This window comes from Cetorhinus maximus, chromosome 5 (genome assembly GCF_964194155.1).
Source record: "Cetorhinus maximus chromosome 5, sCetMax3.hap1.1, whole genome shotgun sequence".
Lineage (NCBI taxonomy): Eukaryota > Metazoa > Chordata > Chondrichthyes > Lamniformes > Cetorhinidae > Cetorhinus > Cetorhinus maximus.
The window spans coordinates 170,538,428-170,564,320 of NC_135883.1; the positions used below are offsets into that span (position 1 = coordinate 170,538,428).

At 43.8% G+C, this 25,893-nt stretch overlaps 1 protein-coding gene across 1 annotated transcript in view; it reads right to left on the bottom strand.

The window, feature by feature from the left end:
- The window catches only part of LOC144681152 (dynein axonemal heavy chain 8-like), a 1,929,890-nt gene that overhangs the window by 1,385,139 nt on the left and 518,858 nt on the right, over positions 1 to 25,893 (bottom strand). The window contains exon 19 of the mRNA XM_078542879.1: positions 14,755 to 14,871. Coding sequence (XP_078399005.1) covers positions 14,755 to 14,871 — 117 coding nt within the window. The remainder of the gene's footprint in view (positions 1 to 14,754; positions 14,872 to 25,893) is intronic.

The window sequence follows — 25,893 nt, forward strand, 5'->3', positions numbered from 1 at the left end:
TAGTGATATTATTGCTGGACTAGTAATCCAGAGACCCAGGGGACCCAGGTTTGAATCCCGCCATGGCAGATGGTGGAATTTGAATTCAATCAAAATCTGGAATTAAAATCCAGTGATGACCATGAAACCATTGTCGTTTGTCGTAAAAACCCATCTAGTTCACTAATGACCTTTAGGGAAGGAAATCTGCCATCCTTACCTGGTCTGGCCTACATGTGACTCCAGACCCACAGCAATGTGGTTGACTCTTGAAACCCTCTCAACAAGGGCAATTAAGGATGGGCAATAAATGCTGGCCTAGCCAGCGACGTCCACATCCCCTGAATGAATAAAAAAAAATACAAGCTCCTCAAAATGGCAACTCCTTCAAAAGCTAATGGCTGGGACATTTTCGCTATGAATGGTCTTCCAGACTATTTATTTAATTGTTCAATGGAGGAGGAGTCCTCCTGGCTGGGGGTGAGGACATGGATGGAACTGAGGGACTGGCTGACTGAGGGTGTTGGTCATTTGGCAGAGCTCCCTGTGAACCAAAGTAGAGATAATGCATGTCAACACAGTCAAAAGCAGGAGAAAGAGCACTCACATTTGCATTGAGAGAGAAATGATGTGGTACACGATCCTCACAAGGGTGTTCGCAGCCGACCGCACCGGCAGAGAATGTTCTCTGATGGGGACTTCAATGTCCATCACCAAGAGTGGCTTCGTAGTACCAGAACAGACTGAACTGGCTGAGTCCTAAAGGGCATAGCTGCTAGACTGGTTCTGTGGTAGGTAGTCAGGGAACCAACAAGAGGGGAAAACATATTTGACCTCATCCTCACCAATCTGCCTGGCGTAGAATCATCTGTTCATGACAGTATCGGTAGGAGTGACCACCGCACAGTCCTTGTGGAGTCGAAGTGCTGTCTTCACATTGAGGATACCCTCCATCATGTTATGTGACACTACCACCACGCTAAATGGGATAGGTTTCGAACAGATCTAGCAACTCAAGACTAGGCATCCATGAGGCACTATGGGCCATCAGCAGCAGCAGATTTGTATTCAACCACGATCTGTAACCTCATGGCCCTGCATATCCACGATATGGTGTGAAAACCCACCATTGCAGCCGGCGAGTACAATGTCTTTTTCCTGCCCACTACCGCACTTGGTACAAATCTGGGACGATTCTGCCCTGTGTCTCCTGCGAGTCTTCTTGTTCAATCTATGCCCATGTGTGAGTGATGAATTTGCTAAAGAATTTCAGGTCAGAAAGGTTCTGGTCTAATGAGCTGTATGCCTTGAGAAATAACTCCTCTGGGAGATGCCTAGCTTGTCCCGAAAAGGCCAAAATGATCTCACATGTTCGTGGACCTGCTGAATTGAATCAGGCCATCCTTTGATGATGATTTTCCACAATTTATGTAATGTAGAATCTTTCACCGTTTCTTTTGTAACTGCTAGCATTTCTGTTGTGCAAAAGGTACCAGCTAAACTTGGAGACCATCATCAAGTTTGATGTCAATGAAATCAACTTGCATATCTAAGGATATATCTTCCGTTTTTGCTGAGTTAGGCAATCTGCTAAATGCATCCTATGTGACCAACAAATTACCTGGCTGTACCTAATCTCAGAGATGTAACCTTGAATCTTTAGCAAGAAACTTTGTAATCTTGGTAGTGCTTGGTAAAATGCTGTCACCAAATCACACCCAGTGGTTTGTGGTGGTTCCCCGCCACAAATGTTTTGTCAAAGAGATAGGTTTGAAAACACATGATTCCAAAGACTAAAGCTAATGGGCAGAAATTTCCTCCCGTTGGAGGGGTTGTGCGGGGGCTGGTGCGAACCCGATCGGCGCCCCCAATCGGGCCGCGCCGCCATTTTACATGGGCGGGCCAATTAAGGCCTGCCCAGTGTGACGAGCACCCGGAAGCGCTGAGCACACCCTGTGCGGGTGGGGGGGATTCTCTGAGTCGGGGCCTGCACTCTTTCGCACATGCACACGAAAGAGCGCAGGAATCTCCCTGAGGCACAGGGGTGCCTCAGGGAGATTAGTTTAAGTTTTAAATATCTAAATAAAGAAATTAAAAACTTAAAAAAAATGTCCCCTCATGTGACAGTGTCACATGAGCTGGGACGTGTCAATGAATTTTTTTTCAATGGAATTTTTAAACACTTCATGAAACCTCATCCCGCCCATGAATGAGGTTCCATGAAAAATGCAAAGGCCACCTGGGCTCTTCGACTACCTGCCAACCTTAAGGCTGGTTGGGCAGCTCATTTTATTAGTTCAATTAGTTTTTAACAGGCCTTAATAGGCCTTTGACAGTTCGACGGGCAGGCAGCCGACTAGGCTGCGCGTCTGCCGAACTGAAAATCTAAATGACGCGCGGTGACGTTGGGATGCCCGCCTGACATCATGGCGCGTCATTTTACATGTCGGTTAGCAGGCCCCACCCCCGCTCGTTGACCCAAAAATTCTTCCCAATGTTTCCCGCTTGATGTTGGAGTAGTTGGATTGCATTCAAGACAGAGATTTTGAAGTGAATGCAATCGGTTTGCCCTTTGTTGTGTTAGGAAATAGAGGCAGTTTAAGTAAGTTATATTTGTATTTTTTGAGTGTTAGAAATGAGTTTTAGCTTTAATGTTTAAGTCTGATTTGTATTTCTCTATCTGTGTTTTCAGAAGTTGAGCAAACACAAGAGTAGAAAAAAGCAGTGCTGTTGCCTAGCAACAGGGGTCCAGACCGGCAATTCCCTTCCACAAACACACACAGAAGAAGAAAAACAGCAGTTTGATTTTGCAAGCTGTTTGAGGCCAGTTGGTTTTGAAAGTAGTTGCCAAGAGAGACTGGAGCAAAGGGAATAGATAGCCAGTCCCAAGCTAAAAAAAAGACCCCAAACTCCAGGGGAGTGGAATAGGAGAAAGTCCCAAGAAGAGCTTCTCGTCAAAGGAAGGACAGGAACCTGGAAAAGGTCCTGTTAAGTGAAGTTCACAGAATCACAGAATTTTAGCAGCACAGAAGGAGGACATTCAGCCAATCGTGTCTGCACTGGCTCTCCAATGAGCATTATGACCTAGTGCCATTGCTCTGCCTTTTCCCCATACCCCTGAACCGTGTTTATATTCAAATAATCATTTAATGCCCTCTTGAATGCCTCGATTGAACCTGCCTCCACCACACTTCTAGGCAGTGCATTCCAGACCTGAACTACTTGTTGTATGAAAAAGTTTTTCTCATATCACATTTGCTTCTTTTGCCAATCACTTTAAATCTGTGCCCTCTCGCTCTTGATCTTTTACAAGAGGGAACAGCTTCTCCCTATCTATTCTGTCCAGCCCCCTCATGATTTTGAACATCTCTATCAAATCTACTCTTAGCCTTCTTCTCTCCAAGGAGAACAATCCCAGCCTCTCCAATCTATCCTCATAGCTGAAGTTTCTCATCCTTGGAACCATTCCTGTAAACCTCTTCTGCACTCTCTCCAATCTGTTTACATCCTTCCTATAATATGGCACCCAGAACTGTACACAATACTCCAGCTGAGGTCTAACGAGTGTCTTATATAAAGTTTGCATAACCTCCTTGTTCTTGTACTCTAATCCCCTATTAATAAAGCCCAGGATACTATATGCTTTATTAACTGCTCTCTCCGCCTGTCCTGCCACCTTCAATAATCTATGCACATATACACCCAGGTCTTTCTGGGTGCTCCTGCACCCCTTTCAAAATTCTACTCCTTATTTTATATTGTCTGTCCATGCTCTTTCCACCAAAATGCATCACCTCACACTTCTCTGCATCAAACTCCATCTGCCACCTATCTGCCCTCTCCACCAACTTGTCTATGTCCTCTTGAAGTTCCACACTGTCCTCCTCATAGTTCACAACACTCCCAAGCTTTGAAATTGTCCCCTGCACACCAAAATCTAGATCATTAATATATATCAGGAAAAATAAAGGTCCCAATACCAACTCTGGGAATTCCACTACAAACCTTCCTCCAGCCCGAAAAATATCCATTGACCATTACTCTCTGCTTCCTATTTTTCAGCTAATTTTGTATCCACGTTCTTACTGTCCCTTTTATTCCCTGAGCAATAACTTATCTCACAAGTCTGTTGTGTGGCACTATATCAAATGCCTTTTGAAAACCTGTGTACACCACATCAACAGCATTACCCTCATTAACCTTTTCTGTTACCTCTTCAAAAAACTTCAGCAAGTTAGTTAAACATGATTTCTCCTTTAGAAATCCATGCTGGCTCTTCCTTATCAACCCATATTTTTACATGTGACTACTAATTCTATCCCAAATTATTGTTTCTAGAATCTTGCCCACCACTGAGGTTAAACTGATTAGTCTGTAATTGTGGGGCTTATCCTTCCAACCTTTCTTAACAAGGGTGTAATGTTTGTTATCCTTCAGTCCTTTGACACCACCCCTGAGTTTAGAGAAGACTTAAAGAATATTGCCAGTGCCCCTTCAATTTGTACTCTCACTTCCTTCAATATCCTTGGATGCATCTCACCCAGTCCCGATGCCTTGTTAACTTTAAGTTCCGACTGTCTATTCAACACTTCCTCCCTATCAATTTTGAGCCCTTCTAGTGACAGAGTTTCCTCATCTGCCACCATGGCCTGGGTAACATCTGTCTCCTTGGTAAAGATGGATGCAAAGTATTTATTAAATAACTCGGCCATGGCCCCTTCATCCATGTATAAATTTCCTTTTAGGTCCCTAATTGGACCGACTCCTCCTTTTACCACCCTTTTACTATTTATGTGCCTATAGAAGACTTTGGTATTCCCAAACAGAAGGTCTGTAACTCTTTGCTATGGGCATATGAAGCAGTGGTACTGTTGACGGCTGAGTCAGTTAGAGACAGTGCATGTAAGACTGCTTGAATGCATGTGGTGGCCTAGGGGAGAGCAACATCAGAAGGAGAGTTTGAAACCCTAGAGGTGAACTCTTGCAGAAGGTGCCTGAGAGAAAGCATCAGTTTGGGGGAAGATTCCTAGGCAAGATCTTGGAAATGGGAGATTGGAAGCCCTTGTGTGAAAGACGGAGTGCAGAGAGCCCGCTTCTCTCGCGATGTGACAAGCATCTGGGGGGAGTTAAGCAGAGACCCATCGCATCTGGTTGAAGTGGCATCTGTCACTTGGTTTCAGAGCGTGGTGTGTCTCACCATAGGGTGCCTATCGGTTTACATAGACTGTGTATTTACTGTGGATATTAAGATAGGTTTTGTAACTTGTGTTAACCTTACTGAAAACCAATTCATTATATGCTGCTTGCGTCATTAAATGCAAATTATGGACATATTCTTACTTTGTTCTTCCCACAACACCTATATCATCTGATGCATCCTGGTAAAGTGCATGTAATGTCCATGTGAGCTTGAAAGAAACTCTGGCCAACAGACAGCCTGAAAGGAAGTAATTGAAAACAGTATCTTCCGAGTGAGGTACAAAAGGTAGTTCTTGGGGCTTCTCCACAAGATGTACTGACCTGTAACCATGCTTGTCCTCAAGCTTCAAAAAGAATTTTGCACCTCCAAATCTCGGAGCTAACTCTTTTGATGTGGGTTATTTTTTAAGGACAATGCGTCATAACTGTGCATAAATGTCATGGACTCTCAATGATCCATCCTTTTCAATGACATGTCATTGAGCTGCACCGATCTGTGTGCTCTTGTACCCTTGTAATGATTCCATCTTTCTTCATTTTGTCTACTTCAACCTTCAATTTGTCTTGTAAGTGGGTGCTGCACTTAGGTGGTCGATCAATTGATGGACTTGAATTTTCTTGCAAGTATAATGTTGCAGCTCCCTTGAAACTGCGAATTTTGTTGAAACATTCTGGATATGTCGATGTTGGGTCATGAACTGAGATGATAGGAGTAGTTTCTGATCTGCCTTGTGATGTCCGACTCATTCTATGGATTCTTAGTAGTGTGAGATCATGATATGCCGGTAGATCTGCAATCGCTAGCAATCACTTTAGATGGTGTGATGGTATCTATGTTTTCCACAAGATTGACAATGCGAAACATGTATTCATCGCTCTTTTCTTGTCGTGCACATCATCGTCATTTTCTGATTTGCCAGTTACCTCATGTATGTTCTGATGGGATACCGGATGGTCATTCCGACTACATGAAGGTATCTGTTGTGTATGGTCTGTTTAGATCAGTGCACTTCTCTTTGTAGCTGCATCAGCCTTTGCTCTAGTTCACTGCTGCTGCCAATAACTCTTTCTGCCACATGTCTTGCAGAATTGATGAAATGCTGGGTATTTCCGTGACGCATGTAGAAGTCTACACATTCCACGTATCTTGCTAGGTTTGAGTGTTTTAAAGTGAGTGCGGACCTGTAAGCTTTGTTGGACTGCGAGGATCGTTTCGTACTTCCGTCCATCCTTGAGTAGCTCTTTAATGCTAAATATTTTGGGCTCGTCTAGAAGATCTTTCTGGAATGCTTCCATGAGAGAAAATGCAATCGCCAACTCAACAATTCCATCTGCTAGCTCTGCGATTGAAAAATCACAGTACACAACCTTTCCTCTGCATCTGCTGGTCTATGGATTCTGTAGGCTGTTGTCAAAATGACATGAACTCTAGTTGATGAATACAGAAGTTTAACCTGATTCTGAACCGATATTCCAGTGTAGTTCATATCGTTTGGGGATCCTTCAGCTCTTCTTCTGTTAATCCTGACATCTTCAGCCTGTATAGACCTTTATTTCCAATTGCTAAGCAAATTTTTATGGCTTGCTTGACTGGTTCAGACACATCTGAATCAAGAAACCATAGCTCTGTACACTGTTTAAATATTTTGAATTCAGATAGTAGGTCAGCTGCTTACCAATTCACACAGGGGTATTTTGTGAATATTCTGACAATATCCCTTTGACCTTCATTTTTCTGTAGTACCTGGAATGGGTTTTACTGTAGCCGCCTTTGCATGCTTTTCCAAAGCTCCGCCCACAAAGACAAGTTGTGGCTGGAACACACCATGGAGTAAACGCATTTTTGCTTTTCATTCAATTTATTGTTAAGCAATTCCTGAAGCTGCCAGTTATAATCACAACCTTCTCTAGCTAGATTTTTATTACTTCAGCTTGTTTATAAGTCATGAGAAGAAATCCAAAACTATGCATATCAAAACTTTATTGTCTTTTGCTATTTTCAAAATGTACTTTCTGCTGAACTAAAAAGATAGCTGCTACAAGTCACATGGCCATAGTATTGGTTTTTTGTTCGGGAACCTACCGACAGGAATTACAAAAACAAAAGAATCCTCCTCTCATCATCATGGAATCTCACACCCAATTATAAGGGCATTATAATTATAAAACCAGAGGACTCGCAGGTCAAAACTTGTTATGCCTGCAAAATTGTTAATAGACCCATTTCACACCTGGGACTATCCAGGTCCATTTCAAAAGGGCAACATTGAGGGGGCACTAGGCATCATTTACATCTTGATAAGCTTACCCCTTTGGCAGAGTCAGAGGGTCTGCCTAGATAATGACTTCCCAACACAAGAGCCTCAATATGGATGGTAATTCTTTCAAAAGCTAATGGCTGGGACATTATCAGTCGTGAAACCAAAAGCCAGTTCTAGGCAATAGATAGTCATCCCTTTTGACATCATTGTGGAGAAAGACATGATTCAAATGACTATTTTTTAATTTCTATATCCCTTTGAGAGCTGAGAAACCGTCAGGCGGCTGTTTTAACACAAACTGGGAAGAATTCCAGCAGCCCCAAGCTGAGCAAAAACCATCTCTCAACTCCTTGAAGCCTGTTTGATTTTAAAAGTCTTTAATCATCACCTGCCATGTGGTGTAAGCACAGGAATTCCATCATGCCGCTTCATCATTCGTTTCAAGTGCTCTCGTGTTTTGTCCCCAACTATCTGGACTGAACTCCGCCATGAAGGAAACAAAGTCTGGACTTTGACTTCTTGGGCTTTGGAAATCACGTGAACTAATACTCATTTCTATGGTTATTTTATTGTTGTTGCCTATAGTTGTAAATCTTGATCTTTGCCATTCCTCCTTACTGTTATGTGTGAATGTGTATTTGTGTGTGTGAGATTGCAAAGACTTCCCCCCCATCTCATGATTTGAATGTGAATAAATTAACCTTCTAAGTTAATCATAATGTGTGTTTTCTGTGAGTGGTTAAATCACACAAACTGAATGATTGGGAAAACAGGCTACAGCTTACTTTAAAAATGATTCAAAAACACCTCTGTTTACGGACAGATGGGGAGAGGATAGATAAGTCCAGTTTCTCTCTCTCCTGTTCATAACAGAGTTCATGAGCAGTATAGACCCATTCCAAGCGTGCCAGAAGTTGATCAAACAAGCAAATCTGACCAAAACTTTGACCAGAGTCCAAATTTAGGAAATGAACCAAAAAGGAAAGGAACCAATTGGAAGCCAAGCAGGAAAATTCTGTGCTTGAAACGACCTTTAAAACACCAGAAACTTACCACAGAAAATTCCCTACCCCAGCACCAGAAAAATGCCGATTTCAATGCCCAGATTTTGCTAAAAGGAGATTTGAATGGTGAAACGCCAGCATCACCAAGCCTTCCTCAGTGCTGCTTTGTCTACACTGAGAGTGCAGCTTTGGATGCACAGAGTATAAAGTGGGGGTTTGGTGATTGAGGGAGTTAGGTGAGGGAGATGCTCTTTCCTTTTTCTACTTTTTGTCAGCCTCCACAGCTGGTTCTTACTTCGGAACAGCAGAGGAAGCTGATTGGTGGGTAATTGGTAAGTTATTCTACCTATTCCAATTGTAAAAAATAATTTTTAAAGTTATGGTATGGCAAGTCAGCTCAGCCAAGTGGACTGTACATCCTGCGGTATATAGGAATTCATAGACACACCATATGCCCTGGATGAACACATCTGCAGGAAGTGGCAGCAGAAGACTGAGTTCCGGGTTTCAGAACTTGAATGGCGGCTGGAGTCATGGTTGTACGTCCATGTGGCAGAGAACTATGTGGATAGCATGTTTAGGGAGGTGATCACACTACAGATTAGGAGTATACAGGCAGAGAGGGAATGGGTGACCACCAGGCAGTATAAGAGAACCAAACAGGTAGTGCAGGAGTTCCCTGAGTCTATCTTGCTTGCTAACCATTTTTTAATTTTCGATACTGGTGAGAGTGATGGGTCAAACGAGTACAAGCTTTGGAACTGAGTGCATATCTGGGATTTTAGTGAGTGGGGGAGTTTAAAGTGTTAATCTTGTTCTTGTAAAATTTAGTCTAGTCTATAATTAGCAGTAACTGTGAAAGTGCTGTGTAAGTAGACTAAGGGCAGAATTTTCCCCCCATTGGGGGGGAAGTTGATGTGCGGGCGCATACAGGCGCGCTTCCGATCGGCGCCCCCGGCCGGAGGCGCGGTGCCATTTTACGTGGGTGGGCCAATTAAGGCCCGCCCAGTGTGACGTCCGCACAGAAGCGCTATGCGCTCCCTGTGCGGGCGGGAGGAATCCCTAAAATTGAGAGTGCGCTCTTTCGTGCATGCGCACTAAAGAGCGCACTCATCTCCCTGAGGCTAAGTGCTGCCTCAGGGAGATCGCCTCTACTTTCAACAATTTTAAAAATAGAGAAAAAAAATTCCCTTACTTGTCCCCTCTTGTGACAATGTCACATGAGTTGAGACATGTTCATAATTTCCATAACAACTTTATTAAAAATTTTAAAACCCTACATGAAACCTCATCCCACTTGTGGATGAGGTTTCATGTTTTTTCTAGTTGCCACCGGGGCTCCTGGCCTGCCCGCCAACCTTTAGGCTTAATTGCTTAATCGATCCTGTCAATGGCCTCAATTGGCCATTGGCAGGTCGGTGGGCATGCAGCTGATTTTGCTGCGCCCCCACCTTCCTGAAAATTTAAATGGGGCCAGGTGACAATGGGAGTTCCGCCCGACGTCATCCTGCATCATTTTATGCGTCAGCAAGTGGGCCCCGTCCCCGCTCGCCGACGGTAAAATCGTGCCCTAAGTTTCTTTCTTTCTTCCAGCATTAGGCAGGTAAATATACTCTTCTGAGAGAGCTGAGTAATTTATTAGCTAACTGGTTCAATCTGGTTTCTCTAGCCCCAGTTGATGTTTTCTGTCATTTTGTTTTTCTTTCTATTCATTCATGGGATGTGAGTGTCGCTGGCTAGGCAAGTATTTATTGCCCATCCTTAATTGCCCTTGAGAAGGTCTTGGCTGCTTTCTTGATCCACTGCAGTCCTTGTGTTGTAGGTACACCCACAATGCTTTTAGGGAGTGCGTTCCAATACTTTGACCCAGTGACAGTGAAGGAATGGCATTATATTTCCAAGTCAGAATGGTGAGTGGCTTGGAGGGGAACTTCCAGGTGGTGGTGTTCCCATGTTTCTGCTGCTTTTGTCCTTCTAGATGGTAGCAGTTGTGGGTTTGGAAGGTGCTGTCTAAGGAGCCTGGTGTGTTTCTGCAGTGCATCTTGTAGATGGTACACACACTGATTCAGTGATGGCAATGCCATTAGTGGGAGATTGTGGCATAGTGGTATTGTCACTGGGCTAGTAATCTAGAGACCCTGGGTAATTCTCTGGGGATCCAGGTTCGAATCCCACCACAACAGATGGTCAAATTTGAATTCAGTAAAAAATCTGGAATTAAAAGCCTAATGATGACCATGAAACCATTGTCACAAAAACCCATCTGGTTCACTAATGTCCTATAGGGAAGGAAATCTGTTGTCCTTACCTGGTCTGGCCCTACATGTGACTCCAGACCCACAGTAATGTGGTTGACTCTTAAATGCTCTTTGGAATGGCCTAACATGCCACTTAGTTCTCAAGGGCAATTAGGCATGGGCAATAAATGCTGGCCTAGCCAGTGATGACCCATCCCATGAATGAAAAAAAAATTGAATTTCAAGGGGTGATGGTTAGATTCTCTTCCTGTATATCCCACCCTACTGTATAGTTATAGTTAAGGACCTAAAATCTACTCCTGCAAGTGACTTTGCTATTTCTTATCTCTACCCTACATCTTGATCTTGATGTAACTGATAGGGTAGATAAAGGGGAACCAGTAGACATAGGATACCTGGATTTCAAAAAGGCACTTGATAAGGTGCCACCCAAAAGGTTAATAGGCAAGATAACAGCTCATGGAGTTGGCGGTAATATTTTAGCATGGATGGAGAATTGCTTAATGGATAGAAAACAGAGAGTGGGTATAAACAGGGCTTTTTCCAAGTTGGCAGGCAATGAATAGTGGTGTGCCGCAAGGATTGTGCTGGGACCTCAGCTATTTATAATCTATATTAATGGCTTAGATTAAGAGACAAAGAGTAATTAATGTATCTATGTTTGCTGATGGTATCAAGCTAGGTGGAAAGTTAAGTTGTGGGGAGGACACAGAGAGGCTGCAAAGAGATGCAGACAGGTTAAGTGAGTGGGCAACAAGATGTCAGATGGAGTATAACAAAGGGAAGTGTGGCATTATTCACTTTGGTCGTAAGAATAAAAAGGCAGAATTTTTTTTAGAAGTGAGAAACTTGTAAGTGTTAATGTTCAAAGAGACTTGGATGTGCTTGTACAAGGAATGCAGAAAGTTAGCATGCAAGTGCAACAAGCAATTAGGAAGGCAAATGGCATGTTGGTCTTTATTGCAAGGGGATTGGAGTGCAAGAATAAAGAAGTCTTGCTACAGTTTTAATGGGTTTTGGTGAAACCGCATCTGGACTACTGTGTACAGTTTTGGTCTCCACGTTTAACATGGAATATACTTGCATTGGAGGCTGTACAGCAAAGGTTTACTAAATTGGCACCTAGGATGAGAGGGTGGTCCTATGACGAGAAGCTGAGTATATTAAGCTTACGTTCTCTGGAGGTTAGAAGAATGAGAAGCAATCTCATTGAAACCTACAAAATTCTGAAGGGGCTTGATAAGGTGGACGCTGAGAGATTATTTCCGTTGTTTGGGGAGTCTAAAACATGGGGCATAGTCTCAGGATAAGGGGCCAATCATTTAGGACTGAGATGCGAAGAAATTACTTCATTCAAAGGATTGTTAATCTTTGGAATTCTCTACCGTAGAAGGTTGTGGATGCTCTATCATTCAATATATTTAAATCTGGGATTGACAGATTTTTGGTATATTAGGGAATTAAGGAATATGAGGAATGAGTGGAAAAATAGAGTTGAAGCCCAATATCAACCATAATCGGATTGAATGGCACAGCAGGCTCGATGGACCATGTGGTCTACTCCTGCTCCTTATCTATGGTCATCCAAGGTCGCTATTGTACCAATAACATCCTTCTCCATGATAAGTCACCAGAGGAGACAGGATACATCCAAGAATACTGAAGTAAAGGTGGAAATTGAGGAGGCACTGGCCATAATTTTCAAATCTTCTTTAGATACAGAGGACTGAAGCATTGCAAATGTTACACCTCTGTTAAGAAAAGGGTGTAAGCCCAGCAACTATAGGCCAGTCAGTTTAATATCTGTGGTGGGAAAGTTTTTAGAAATGATAGGACAAAATTAATAGTCACTTGGGCAAATACAGGGTTATTAAAGAAAGCCAAAGTGATTTGTTAAGGGAAAATTGCTTGACCTTGACTTCCTTGACTGTTTTTGTTGAAGTAACAGAGAGGGTAGATGAGGATAATGCATTTGATGTGGTGTGCATGGACTTCCGAAAGCCAGGCTTATGAGCAAAGTTGGAGCTTATGGAATAAAAGGGACAGTAACAACATGGATATGGTATCAGGAAGCAGAGAGTAGTGGTTGTTGGTTGCTTTCGGACTGGGGGAAGATTTATCATGGAGTTCTCTAGGATAGTGTTAGCATCCCCGTTCTTCTTGTTATATATCAATAAACCAGACCTTGGTGTACATGGCACAATTTCAAAATTTGTGGATGACATGAAATTTGGAAGTAATGTGAACTGTGAGATGGATGATGTTAATCTTCAAAAGGACAGACAGATTTATGGAATGAGCAGAGATGTGGGAGATGAAATTTAATGCAGAGAAGGATAAAATGTTTCATTTTGGTAGGAAGAATGAGGAGGGACAATATAAAATATTCTTCAGGAGGTGCAGGAGCAGGGGAATCGGAGGGGTAATATGTGTCAATCATTGAAGTTGGCAGGGCAGCTTGAGAGACTTGTTCAAAAAGCATGCAGGACTTAGGCTTTATAAACAGGGCATAGAGTACAAAAGCAAGATGTGATGGTAAATCTCTTGTTACTCAAGTATGTCCAGGCTGTAGGTGACTGAAGACGTCAATGAGAGATCAGCATGAAAGTCCACTGAACTGGCAGGTCATGTTGTCATTGCTGCTGCTTGGGGGAACTTCTGCAGCTGAGCCACCTCTGCCCTTTCTCAGGACACTTTGGATTTTACAAATAGATAGTCCTCAAAGTGTGCTAAATCAAATTTCAGTGCTTGGATCACATGGCCTGGTTGGCTGCAGTGTTTTCCCAAGAAAGATGTCCTGCAATGCAGAAGTTTCTAAGGCTCTTTTTTAGGGTGTCCTTGTATCATTTGTACTGACCACCCTGATGTTGTTTGCCTTGAGACAGTTCCCCATAGAAGATTTGCTTGGAGATTTTGTAGTAATTCTTTTTGGGAAGGATGGCCTCCAAATCTAAGTTAAATTTTATGGAGGGTGGTCTCTATGCCCAGCATGATGAAGGACCTCATTGTTTGTGATTTTCACCTGCCATCGAATTCGCATCATGGACCTCAGGTGTCTTTGGTGGAAGTTCCAAAACTTTGATATGGCTCCTGTAGTAGAGCCAGGATTCTGTGCTATTCAGCAGGGTGGTCAGGACGATGGCCCAGCAGAGTTTGACTTTAGTCTTCAGCTTAATGCAGTATTGCTTTCAGATAAGATCCTGATGTCAGCTGTAGGCAGAAATTGCTTTCTGGATGTATGCAGCGATATCTTCATCAATAATGGCATTATGTTATGTCTGGCATTTCGTAGCGTGTGCCTGGTGCTGATTAAACATAACCTAAGTCTTGGGGACACTGACTTTGAGTCCAATGTGAAGGCATTGGAGAGAGTGCAGAAACGATTCATGAGGATGATTCTAGGGGTGAAGAACTTCAGTTGCGAGAAACTGGGGCTATTCTCCTTGGAAAAGAGGTCAAGAGGAGATTTGACAGAGGTATTCAAAATCAGACAAAGCAGATAGTGGAGGGATACAGAACTGGAGGACACCAATTGAAGGTAGTTGCTACAAGAAGTTAACATGAGGGAAATCTTTTTTGCACAGCAAGTGATGTGGATCTGGAATGCATTGCTTGAGCGTGTGGTGAAGGTAGATTAAATCATGGCTTTCAAAATGGAATTGGGCAATTACCTGAAGAGGCAAAATTTGCAGGGCTATCGGGAAAATGTGGGAGTACAAAACTAGATGAGAACCAACACAGACGAGATGGGCCAAATGGCCTCCTTCTGTAACAATTCTATTATTCTTTGATTCTATCTTTTTCTCTCATGTGGTTGGGTGCTACATAAACATATTACAATTACAGAATTCTTTGAGAGCAATTAGGGATGGGCAACAGATATTGGCCTTACTAGCAATTGGCCCATGAAAGAGTAAAGGATTCTTTTGGAGCCCATACTTATTAAGAACCTGTTATTACTAGATGCCAAAATGAAACAAAATGTCCTGTTTACCACTGCTGTCATCCTTTAACTTAATAAGCAAATTTACAGTTTCTAAGACATCTACTTACTGTCTTTAAAAATGCAATCAACTCATCTATGGCTGTATTTGCATCAGAGAAGAACTGTTCCAGTGTTAGAGATGACCAATTCAGTAAAGTAACTCCTTGTCTCAGAACAGATTCAATCTAAACAGAAAAGGAACAAAAGACTTTGAATGTGAAATTATTATGAATGCTTCAAAACCAAATATAAAAACCACGATCATTGATATCTCATTCACTTCACAAGTCATCACATATACTACAGCTAAATAAGGCCATAATAAATAGGAGCAAGAATAGGTCTTTCAGCCCTTCAAGCCTGCTCTGCCATTCTGATGATTGTGGCCTGAGTGCCACTTTCTTGCCTGTCACCCATAACCCTTGACTCCCTGGTCAATCAAAAATCTGCCTAACTTAGCCTTGAATATCGTCCAGGACCCAGCCTCCACTGCTATCTGTGGAAGTGACTTACAAAGACCAATGACTGAGATAAGGAGAAATTTCTTCACCCAGAGAGTCATGAGCCTGTGGAATTTGCTACCACAGAAAGTAGTTGAGGCCAAAACATTGTATGTTTTCAAGAAGGAGTTAGATATAGCTCTTGGGGCGAAAGGGATCAAAAGATATGGGGAGAAAGCAGGAGCAGGCTATTGAGTTGGATGATCAGCCATGATCATAATGAATGGCGGAGCAGGCTCAAATGGCCTACTCCTGCTCCTATTTTCTATGTTTCTATGACCCTCTGAGAGAAGAAGTTCCTTCACAGCTCCCATTTTCTCACTTCATTTGCACCCCTTTCCTGAGTCATCACTTACAGAGAGGGTTCAAGAGAGAAAGCAGCAAGTGGGAGAGTCAGGTAGGAAAGCAAGGAGTGGGAGAATCAGGTAGGAAAGCCGTGACTGGGAAAATGGGACAGGCAAGCGGTGTGAGGGAGACAGTTGGCGAGAGGGAGAGAGTTGGCCTGCTGGAGAGGTGGAGAGTGGGCCGTAAATAGAAAGAGTTAGGATCTTTTGGCCAAAAGTCGGGGGTTGACTTATACATGAGATATATGAAAAATTAAGCATTTTTTGTCCAAAAGTTGAGGTCCGACTTTCACATGAGATCGACTGTTATCAAGTATTACAGGAGAGCTCTACATACACCTCTTACTAGGGAATCAACACAATTCGCACACCTGTGCCACATAGGGCAGAATATTGCACTCGTCAGGCAGACGTGCATCCACCCCGAACGAGCTTAAAATAATGTGCGATGGCGTCAGGCGAGCATCCCGACGTCATCGTGCATTTGCGCAATATTTCGGTCGGCGGGCGTGCACGGGGGTCAGCAGTGCACCCGTTGACAATTAAGTGGCCTATTAAGGCCTTTAATGAACTAAGTGATCAAAATTTTGTTGGTGGGTGGGCGAAAAGGCCAAACGGCTTTTGGATTTTTGGCAAAACCTCATCCACGGGCAGGATGAGGTTTCGTCCAACGATTTAAAAAAAAACTTTTTGCACTCATCTCTAACATGTCCCTGCTCATGTGACAGAGCCATTAATTGGCCAGCCAGCGTGTAATCGCGGTCGAGGCCCAATCACGGGTGGCGGTCCGTTTCGCAGTCACTCCCAGTCGCCCCCGCCAAGCCCACCCGACAACTGGAAAATCCTGGCCATACTGTATGATATCACTTCCTGCAGTGATGATGCGCACTCAATATTTACATATTTCATTAGAGCTCATCATCATCACATCACTGTAAGAATAAATACATATATGACAGAATTGCTGTTAAATTGCTATTAAAACTGTTTGCATAAAATTTAGACCTCTATCCATCATTTAAGTATTCCTAAAACATATAGGTGGCTTACTCTTATGCCCAGATTTCATAATAGTAAAGCTCTTCTGAGATCTAGAATCATCACTACAGTGTTCTTGACTCAGCAATGTAGTTGTATGGGTGTCCTGCTGCGGTGGTTGCCTTCAAAGAGGTCTTCCATAATCTCACTCTCAGGCCATACTCGCAAATGTGCTCTCGATGCTATTGGCTCTGGAGAAGAGTCATCCAAACTGGAAACGTTAACTCTGTCTCTCTCTCTCTCCACATATACTACCAGGATTGCTGAGTTCTTCCAGCATTTTCTGTTTTCTTCCAGCATCTGCAGTTTTGCTTTTATCATCTGTTGTTCCTCAACATCTGTCCATTAGGTGTTGTGACGTTGCATGATCTTGGTTCGCTGCAAATCTTAGATACTTTTGCTGCGAACCAGATTCCTACTGTTAGGTAAATAACTCAAGCCTTTTCCTCCACGTGCAAACAAAGCAATTCCACACCTGCATGCTAAAGTGCCGAAGGGCCTCTTCTGCACTGTGTGATTCTGATTAATCGTGTGTAGACTTCATCTTCTCCTGCTTTTCTGCACTGATGCAAGCCTGGACAGATGATAACTCGGAAGTGTTGTTCTGATCTGTCTCCCGAACACAATTTCAGCTGGTGACGATAATCCCATGTCTAATGGTGTTGCCCGTAAATTCAACATTGCAACCTGGAAATCTTGCTCTATTTCCTTCCACTTCACATTAAGCAATTTAACCATTTTTTCAGCAAGACCATTGGATCTAGGATAATACGGAGACACCCTTACACGGTTTATGCCCCACTTGGCACACATGTCCTGAAATGGTTTGCCTCTATATTGTGGAGTATTATCTGATACAATCAGCTCCGGTGTACCTAAAAGACTAAATACAGGATTCAAAGTACTCGCTCAGATGTGCTCGATGTAGCCTTCAACTATCTGATAAGTCAGAATTTTGAAAAATAATCTGTGACTAAGAGGAAATCATCAGCATAAATGATAAACAGATGCATTGCAATCTTTGACCAGGGACGCAATGGGAGCTCATGAGGGTGTAGTGGTTTCCTGTGCTGCTTTGGCTGATGCGCTCGCCACACCTTGCACATCTTCACAGCTCTCTCGAAGTCACAGGCCAGCTAATAACATTCTATTAGCTTTCCTAATTACTTGTTGTCCCTGCAAACTTTTGTGATTCATGCACTAAGACACCCAAATGCCTCTGAATCTCAGAGCTCTGAAATCTCTCACCTTTTAGGTAATATGCTTCTTCTTTATTCTTCCTGCCAAAATGGACAATTTCACATTTTCCCACATTATATTCCATTTGCCAGATCTTTGCCTACTCACTTAGAATTAAAAGTCTAATGATTATCATGAAGCTATTGTCGATTGTTGTAAAAACCTATCTGATTCACTAATGTCCCTTAGGGAAGGAAATCTCCTGTCCTTACCTGGTCTGACCTACTTGTGACTCCAGATCCACAGCAATGTGGTTCACTCATAAATGCCCTCTGAAATGGCATAGCAAGGCACTCAGTTGTATCAAACCAGTACAAAGTCTCAAAAAATGAATGAAATCGGACGGTCTAGCCGGCATCGACAACTGCAAACTCAGACCTGTCGACCCTGCAAAGTCCTCCATACTAACATCTGGGGGCTTGTGCCAAAATTGGGAGAGCAGTCTCACAGACCAGTCAAGCAACAGGCTGACATAGCCATCCTCAAGGAATCATATCTTACAGATAATGTCCCAGACTTCACCATCACCATCCCAGGGTATGTCCTGTCCTGTTCCGGCAGGACAGACCCAGCAGAAGTGACGGCACAGTGACATGCAGTCGGGAGGGAGTTGCCCTGGGAGTCCTTAACATTGACGCCGGAACCCATGAAGTCTCATGACATTAGGCCAAACATGGGCAAGGAAACCTCCTGCTGATTGCCACGTACCGCCCTCCCTCAGCTGATGACTCAGCACTGCTCCATGCTGAACACCACTTGTAGGAAGCACTGAGGGTGGCAAGGGCGCAGAATGTACTCTGGATGGGGGACTTCAATGTCCATCACCAGGAGTGGTTTGGTTACACCACTACTGACCGAGCTGGCCAAATCCGAAAGGACATAGCTGCTAGACTGTGTATGCAGCAGGTGGTGAGGGAACCAGCAAGAGGGGAAAACATACTTGACCTCATAACCGCCAGCCTCGCTACCGCAGATGCATCTGTCCATGACAGTATCAGTAGGAGTGACCACCGCACAGTCATTGTGGAGACGAAGCCCCGCCTTCACATTGAGGATACCCTGCATGCTAAATGGGATAGATTGCGAACAGATCCAGCAACTCAAGACTGAACATCCATGAGGTACTGTGGACCATCAGCAGCATCAGAATTTTACTCGAACACAACCTGTAACCTCATGGCCCAGCATATCCTCCATTCTACCATTACCATCAAGCCAGGGGATCAACCCTGGTTCAATGAAGAGTGCAGGAGGGCATGCCAGGAGCAGCACGAGGCATACGTAAGTGTGAGGTGTCAACCTGGTGAAGCTATAGCACAAGACTATTTGTGTGCCAAACTGTACAAGGACCCAGTGATGGACAGGGCTAAGTGATCCCATAACCATCAGGTCTAAGCTCTGGAGTCCTGCCACATCCAGTCGTGAAAAATAAAACAACTCACTGGAGGAGGACCCACCAAAAATATCCCCATCCTCAATGGCGGGAGCACATCAGTGCAAAAGATGAGGCTGAAGTATTCGCAACAATCTTCAGCCAAAAGTGCCGAAGGGATGATCCATCTTGGCCTCCTCCCAGATATCCAGCATCAGAAATACCAGTCTTCAGCCAATTTGATTCACTCCACGTGATATCAACAAATGGCTGAAGGCACTGGATACTGCAAAGGCTATGAGCCCTGACAATATTCCGGCAAAAGTATTGAAGACTTGTGCTCTAGAACTTGCTGTGCCCCGAGCCAAGCTGTTCCAATACAGTTACAACACTGGCATCTACCCAGCTATGTGGAAAATTGCCCAGTATGTCCTGTACACAAAAAGCAGGACAAATCCAACCCGGCCAACCACTGCCCTATCAGTCTACTCTTCATCATCAGTAAAGTAATGGAAGGGGTCATCAACAGTGCTATGAAGCAGCACCTGCTTAGCATAACCTGCTCACTGATACCCAGTTTGGGTTCTGCCTTGGCCACTCAGCTCCTGACCACATTACGTCCTTGGTTCAAACATGGACAAAGGAGCTGAACTCCCGAGGTGAGGCGAGAGAGACTGCCCTTGACATCAAGGCTGCATTTGAATGGGTGTGGCATTAAAGAGCCCTAGCAAAACTGGAATCAATGGGAATCAGGGGGAAAGCTCTCCACTGGTTGGAGTCATACCTAGCACAAAAGAAGATGGTTGTGGTTGTTGGAGGTCAGTCATCTCAGCCCCAGGACTTTACTGCAGGAGTTCCTCAGGGTAGTGTCCTCGGCCCAACCATCTTCAGCTGCTTCATCAATGACCTTACTCCCGTCATAAGGTCAGATGTGGGGATGTTCACTGATGATTGTACAATGTTCAGCACCATTTGTGACTCCTCAGATACTGAAACTGCCCATGTCCAAATGCAGTAAGACCTGGGCAATATCCAGGCTTGGGCTGACAAGTCACAAAGACATTTGTGCCATACAAGTGCCAGGCAATGACCATCTCCAACAAAAGAGAATCTAACCATCGCTCCTTGACGGTCAATGGCATTATCATCATTGAATCACCCATTATCAACATCCTGGGGATTACCATTGACTAGAAACTGAATTAGGCTAGCCATATAAATACAGTGGCTACAAGAGCAGGTCAGAGGCTAGGAATCCTGCGGCGATTAACTCACCTCCTGACTCCCCAAAACCTATCTACCGTCTACAAGACTCAAGTCAGGAGTGTAATGGAATACTCCCATTTTGCCTGGATGATTGCAGCTCCCACAACATTCAAGAAGCTTGACAACGTCCAGGACAAAGCTTGATTGGCACCACTTCCACATTCACCCCCTTCACCACTGATACACAATAGCAGTAGTGCGTACCATCTACAAGATGCACTGCAGGAATTCACCAAGGCTCCTTCCAAACCCATGACCACTACCATCTAAAAGCATAAGGGCAGCAGATAGATGGGAACACCACCACCTGGAAGTTCCCCTCCAAGTCACTCACCATCTTGACTTGGACATATATCGCCGTTCCTTCACTGCTGCCAGATCAAAATCCTGGAACTCCCTAACAGCATTGTGGATGCTATACCACATGAGCTGCAATGGTTCAAGGCAGCTCCCCATCGCCTTCTCAAAGGAAACTGGGAGTGGGCAATAAGTGCTGGCCCAGCCAGCAAAGCCCACATCACATGAATGAATAAAAAAAACTTTGTGTGGTGTTCAGCAGAGTCGCCTGTTAGACTTCACGTTTGAGGTGCGTTGAGGGAGATGGCAAGGGCAGCCCTGCTGTTGAGGTGACCTGGAGGGCATGGCAAGTGCAGCCCTGTGGTTGAGGTGACTTGGCCTTAATTGGCCGACCCACGTAAAATGGCACCGCGCCTCTGATTGGGGGCGCCAATAGGAAGCGTGTCAATACGCGCCTGCTCATCAACTTCCCCCCGCGACAGGGGGAAAATTCAGCCCAATGGCTTCAGATTTCCTACCGGCTTTCAACAAGATGTTGATTTCATGCCCTTTCTTTATTCTACTAGCTCTCTCCGGAAGGCTTCGATTAGCGTTGGAGCAATGACAAGCTCCATGATTCTTTCTGGCTACTCAGCTTCAAAGAAATCACAATCTCTGTCCTTATCACAGCATCAGCCTGCAAGCTGTCCAAATGACTCCTTAGGATAATGTCTGAATACCATTAACTCTAAATATTTAATCCTGAAATTCACCTTTATGCAGGGTTGATCTTCCAGTGTATTCCAGGTACTTTTGATACTCATCGGATAGACCTGATTAGATTGAGTCCCTCACTTCAAATGGCTATTTTAATCTTTACTGCCTGTCTGTCAGGTTCAGCACTGGATAAACCATAATATAAAGGCAAAATACTGTGGATGCTGGAAATCTGAAACAAAAACAAAAAATACTGGAAAAACTCAGCAGGTCTGACAGCATCTGTGGAGATAAAGACAGAGTTAACGTTTTGAGTCTGTATGACTCTTCTTCAGGATAAATCATTCTCTGTTGAAAAAGCTTATACTTGGATAGGACATCTGTTGCCTTCCGATACATGATGGGAAATTTTGTAGTCATCGAACTGATGTTTCTTGTTTCTCAAGGATTTTTCTGTTTTCCTGTGAGTTGGATTTCCTTCATTGGAAATACTAAAAAGTACTGCAGCACTGCTGTGCCTGCAGCTTGAGTCTTCGCCACGCCCAGCCCCGGGCTCTGCAAATGGCTTTGCAAAATGTCAGCCCAATTCCAAACTGACTTTCGCAGCCTGAACCTGAACATACCTAATATTCTCCTTTCAAGTGAAGCAGCATTTCACTTGCATTTCCCCTAACTTAATCTACTACATTCGTTGCTCCCAATGCGGTCTCCTCTACATTGGAGAGACCAAACGTAAACTGGGCGACTGCTTTGCAGAACACCTGCGGTCTGTCTGCAAGAAAGACCCAAACCTCCCTGTTGCTTGCCATTTTAACACTCCACCCTGCTCTCTTGCCCACATGTCTGTCCTTGGCTTGCTGCATTGTTCCAGTGAAGCCCAACGCAAACTGGAGGAACAGCACCTCATCTTCTTTCCGGACTGAATATTGAATTCAACAACTTTAGATCTTGAACTCCCTCCTCTATCCCCACCCCCTTTCCGTTTCTCCCCCCTCCCTTTTGTTTTTTCCAATAATTTATATAGATTTTTCTTTTCTCACCTATTTCTATTATTTTTAAATCTATACCTGTAATGCCATGTCAGTCTTTCCACCCCCACTAGAGCTGTACCTTGAGTGTCCTGCCATCCATTCTTAATTAGCATTCTCTTAGATAATATCACTACCTTCAACACCTCTTTGTTCCTTTGTCTGTGACATCTTTTGATTATCTGCTCCTATCACTGCTTGCTTGTCCCTACAACCACCATCCCCACCCCCCAACTTCTCTCCCCCCACCCCACCCCACCTTAAACCAGCTTATATTTCACCCCTCTCCTAATATTACTCAGTTTTGTTGAAGGGTCATGAGGACTTGAAACATCAACTCTTTTCTTCTCTGCCGATGCTGCCAGACCTGCTGAGTTTTTCCAGGTAATTCTGTTTTTGTTTTGGATTTCCAGCATCCGCAGTAGTTTTTTGTTTTTATACTTAATATTCTTCCTGATCACCTGCAGTTATCCTCCAAGTCAGTTACTCACTGTTTATTTGAGCACCAATCCCCGAAGGAGCTTCTAACTCCTCGTATCTCACTGTATTGCTTTGAAGCAGACATTTGTGTTGTGCCGATTTTTTTTTCAGCTTCTCCCAATCTTTGATTGACTCCAGTGATCTCTACACTGAAATGGGTCACCACAATTCCAATCTTCAATGTTGTACTTTGAATTTGCTTCTGCAACGTGGTCTTCAAAAGCACAAGTTGCCACCATGTTGTTTTGTTGGGTTCTTCACACAAGCATACTAATCACAGACTGATGAATGTTAACAAATGCACTTGGTTTGTTTTATTAGAGATTCACAATACTATAAAGAAGTTACAGGAGAGCTTCAAATACACATCTTGCTGAAAGTCAACACAGCTGTATGACACCACTTATTGCAATGATGACACACATGGGGCTGAATTTTGCGTTCGTCGGGCGGTGGGCCTGACCCAATCATGGGAGGGCGCAGAGCCAATCGCCTCTAGTGATCAGGGCTGCACCGCCATTTAACGTGGGCAGGCCAATTAAGGCCAGCCCAACGTGACGTCCGCCGAGAAGCGCTATGTTCTCCCTGTGCGGGCGAGGGGGAATTCCTAAATGCGTGCATGCGCACGAAAGAGCGCACTCATCTCCCTGAGGTTAAGTGCAGCCTTAGATAGATCGCCTCGACTTTTAAAAATATTAAAAAGAGAGAAAAGAAAAATCCCCTACATGTCCCCTCCTGTGACAATGTCACATGAGTTGGGACATGTTCATAATTTCCATAACAACTTTATTACAATTTTTAAAACCCTACATGAAACCTCATCCCACTGCTGGATGAGGTTTCATGTTTATTCCTAGCTGCCGCCAGGGCTCCTGGCTGACCCGCCAACCTTAAGGTTGGACGGGAAGGTCCTTTAATTGCTTAATTGATCCTGTCAATGGCCTCAAGTGGCCACTGACAGGTCGGCAGGCCCGCAGCTGATTTTGATGCCCCCCCACCTTCCTGAAAGTTTAAATGGGGCGGGGTGACGTTGGGGTTTCCGCCCGACATCATCCCGCATCATTTTACGCGCCGGCGAGCGGGCCCTGCCCCCCCGCTCGCCGACGGTAAAATTCTGCCCATGAACTACTTATATGTTCCATTAAAGCAATATCACAACACTGGGCACCACGCTTTAGGAATGATTTGAAGATATTAGCAAGAGTGCAGAAAATACAAGAATGGTTCCAGGGATAAGGAACTCCAGATACATAGATTGATTGGCGAAGTTGGGACAATTTTCCTTAGAGAAAAGAAGGCTGAAAAAAGACTTGATAGAGGTATTCAAAATCATGAGAGTTCTGGACAGGGTAGATAGAGGAAAAATGTTCCCATTAGTGGAATGCTCTGCCTGAGAGTCTGGTGGAGGCAGATTCAATCAAAGCATTCAAGAGGGAATTCAAATATTATCTATTTGAAAAGGAAGAATGTGCAGGGCTACGGAGAGGAAGTAGGTGAGTGGCACAAGGTGCATTGCTCCTTCAGTGGGCTGGGTGCAGATACGATGGGCCAACTGGCTTCCTGCTGTGCTATAGCAGTTCTGTGATTCTCTGATTCACTTTGTTGATGCTGATCATTATCCTCCATGAAGAATAGTCCCAATCTCTCCAATCTTTCTAAGTAACTGAAGTTCCTCATCCCTAGAACCATTCTTGTGAACCTTTTCTGCACCCTATCTAATGCCTTAACATCCTTCCGAAAGTGTGTTGCCCAGAACTGGACGCAATGCTCCAGCTGAGGCCGAACCAGTGTTTTACACAGGTTTAACATAACTTCCCTGATTTTGTACTTTATGCTTCTATTGATGAAGCCTAGGATGCTGTATGCTTTGTTAACTACTCTTCAATGATTTATGCACGTATATATAGACCCAGGTTCCCCTGCTTGTGCACCCTTTTTAGAATTGTAGCCTTTATTTTATATTGACTCTCTTCCGACCAAAATTAATCACTTCACACTTTGCTGCATTAAATTTGATCTGCCATTTTGTGTCCACTCCACCAACCTATGACCTTTAGAAGTTCAACACTATCCTTCTCATGGTACACAATACTTCCAAGTTTCATATTGTCCACAAATTTTGAAATTTTGCCCTGCACACCAAGGTGTATGCCATTAATATATATCAGAAAGAACAGGGGTCCTAACATCGATCTTTGGGGAACTCCATTATAAACATTGCTCTAGTCCAAAAAACAACCACTCACCACTATTTTCTGTTTCCTGTCACTTAGCCAATTTTGTACCTATGTTGCTACTGTCCTTTTAAGCTCTAATCTTGTTTATACGCTTTAGCCACAATCTTGCAATCCTCCTTGGATATGGGGATAGTGCCAAAGGACTGCGGGGTTCCAAAATTTGCTTCTTTGTTTAAAAAAAATAGGGGTAAACCCAGAACAGGTCAGTTAGCTGAATGCTAGTAGTGGCAATACTTGTACAGACAGTAATCCAGGACAAAATTAATTGGCATACAAACCTATGAATTCGGAGCAGAATTAGGCGATTTAGCCTCTTGAACCTATTCTGCTATTCAACAAGATCATGGCTGATCTGATTGTGGCCTCAACTCCACATTCCACCTACCCCTGATAATCTTTGACTCCCTTGTTAGTCAAGAATCTACCTACCTCTGCCTTAAAAATATTCATTGATCCTGCCTCTATCACTCTCTGGAGGAGAGTTCCAAAGATTCACAACCCTTTGAGGGAAAAAAAATATTCTCACCTCCATCTTAAATTGGAGACCCCTTATTTTTAAGCTGTGTCCCCTAGTTCTAGCCTTTCCCACACAGGGAAACATCCGTTCAGCATCCATCCTGTCAAGTCCCCTCAGGATCTTATATGTTTCAATAAAATAACCTCTCAATCTTCTGAACTCCAATGGATTCAGGCCCAGCCTGTCCAACTTT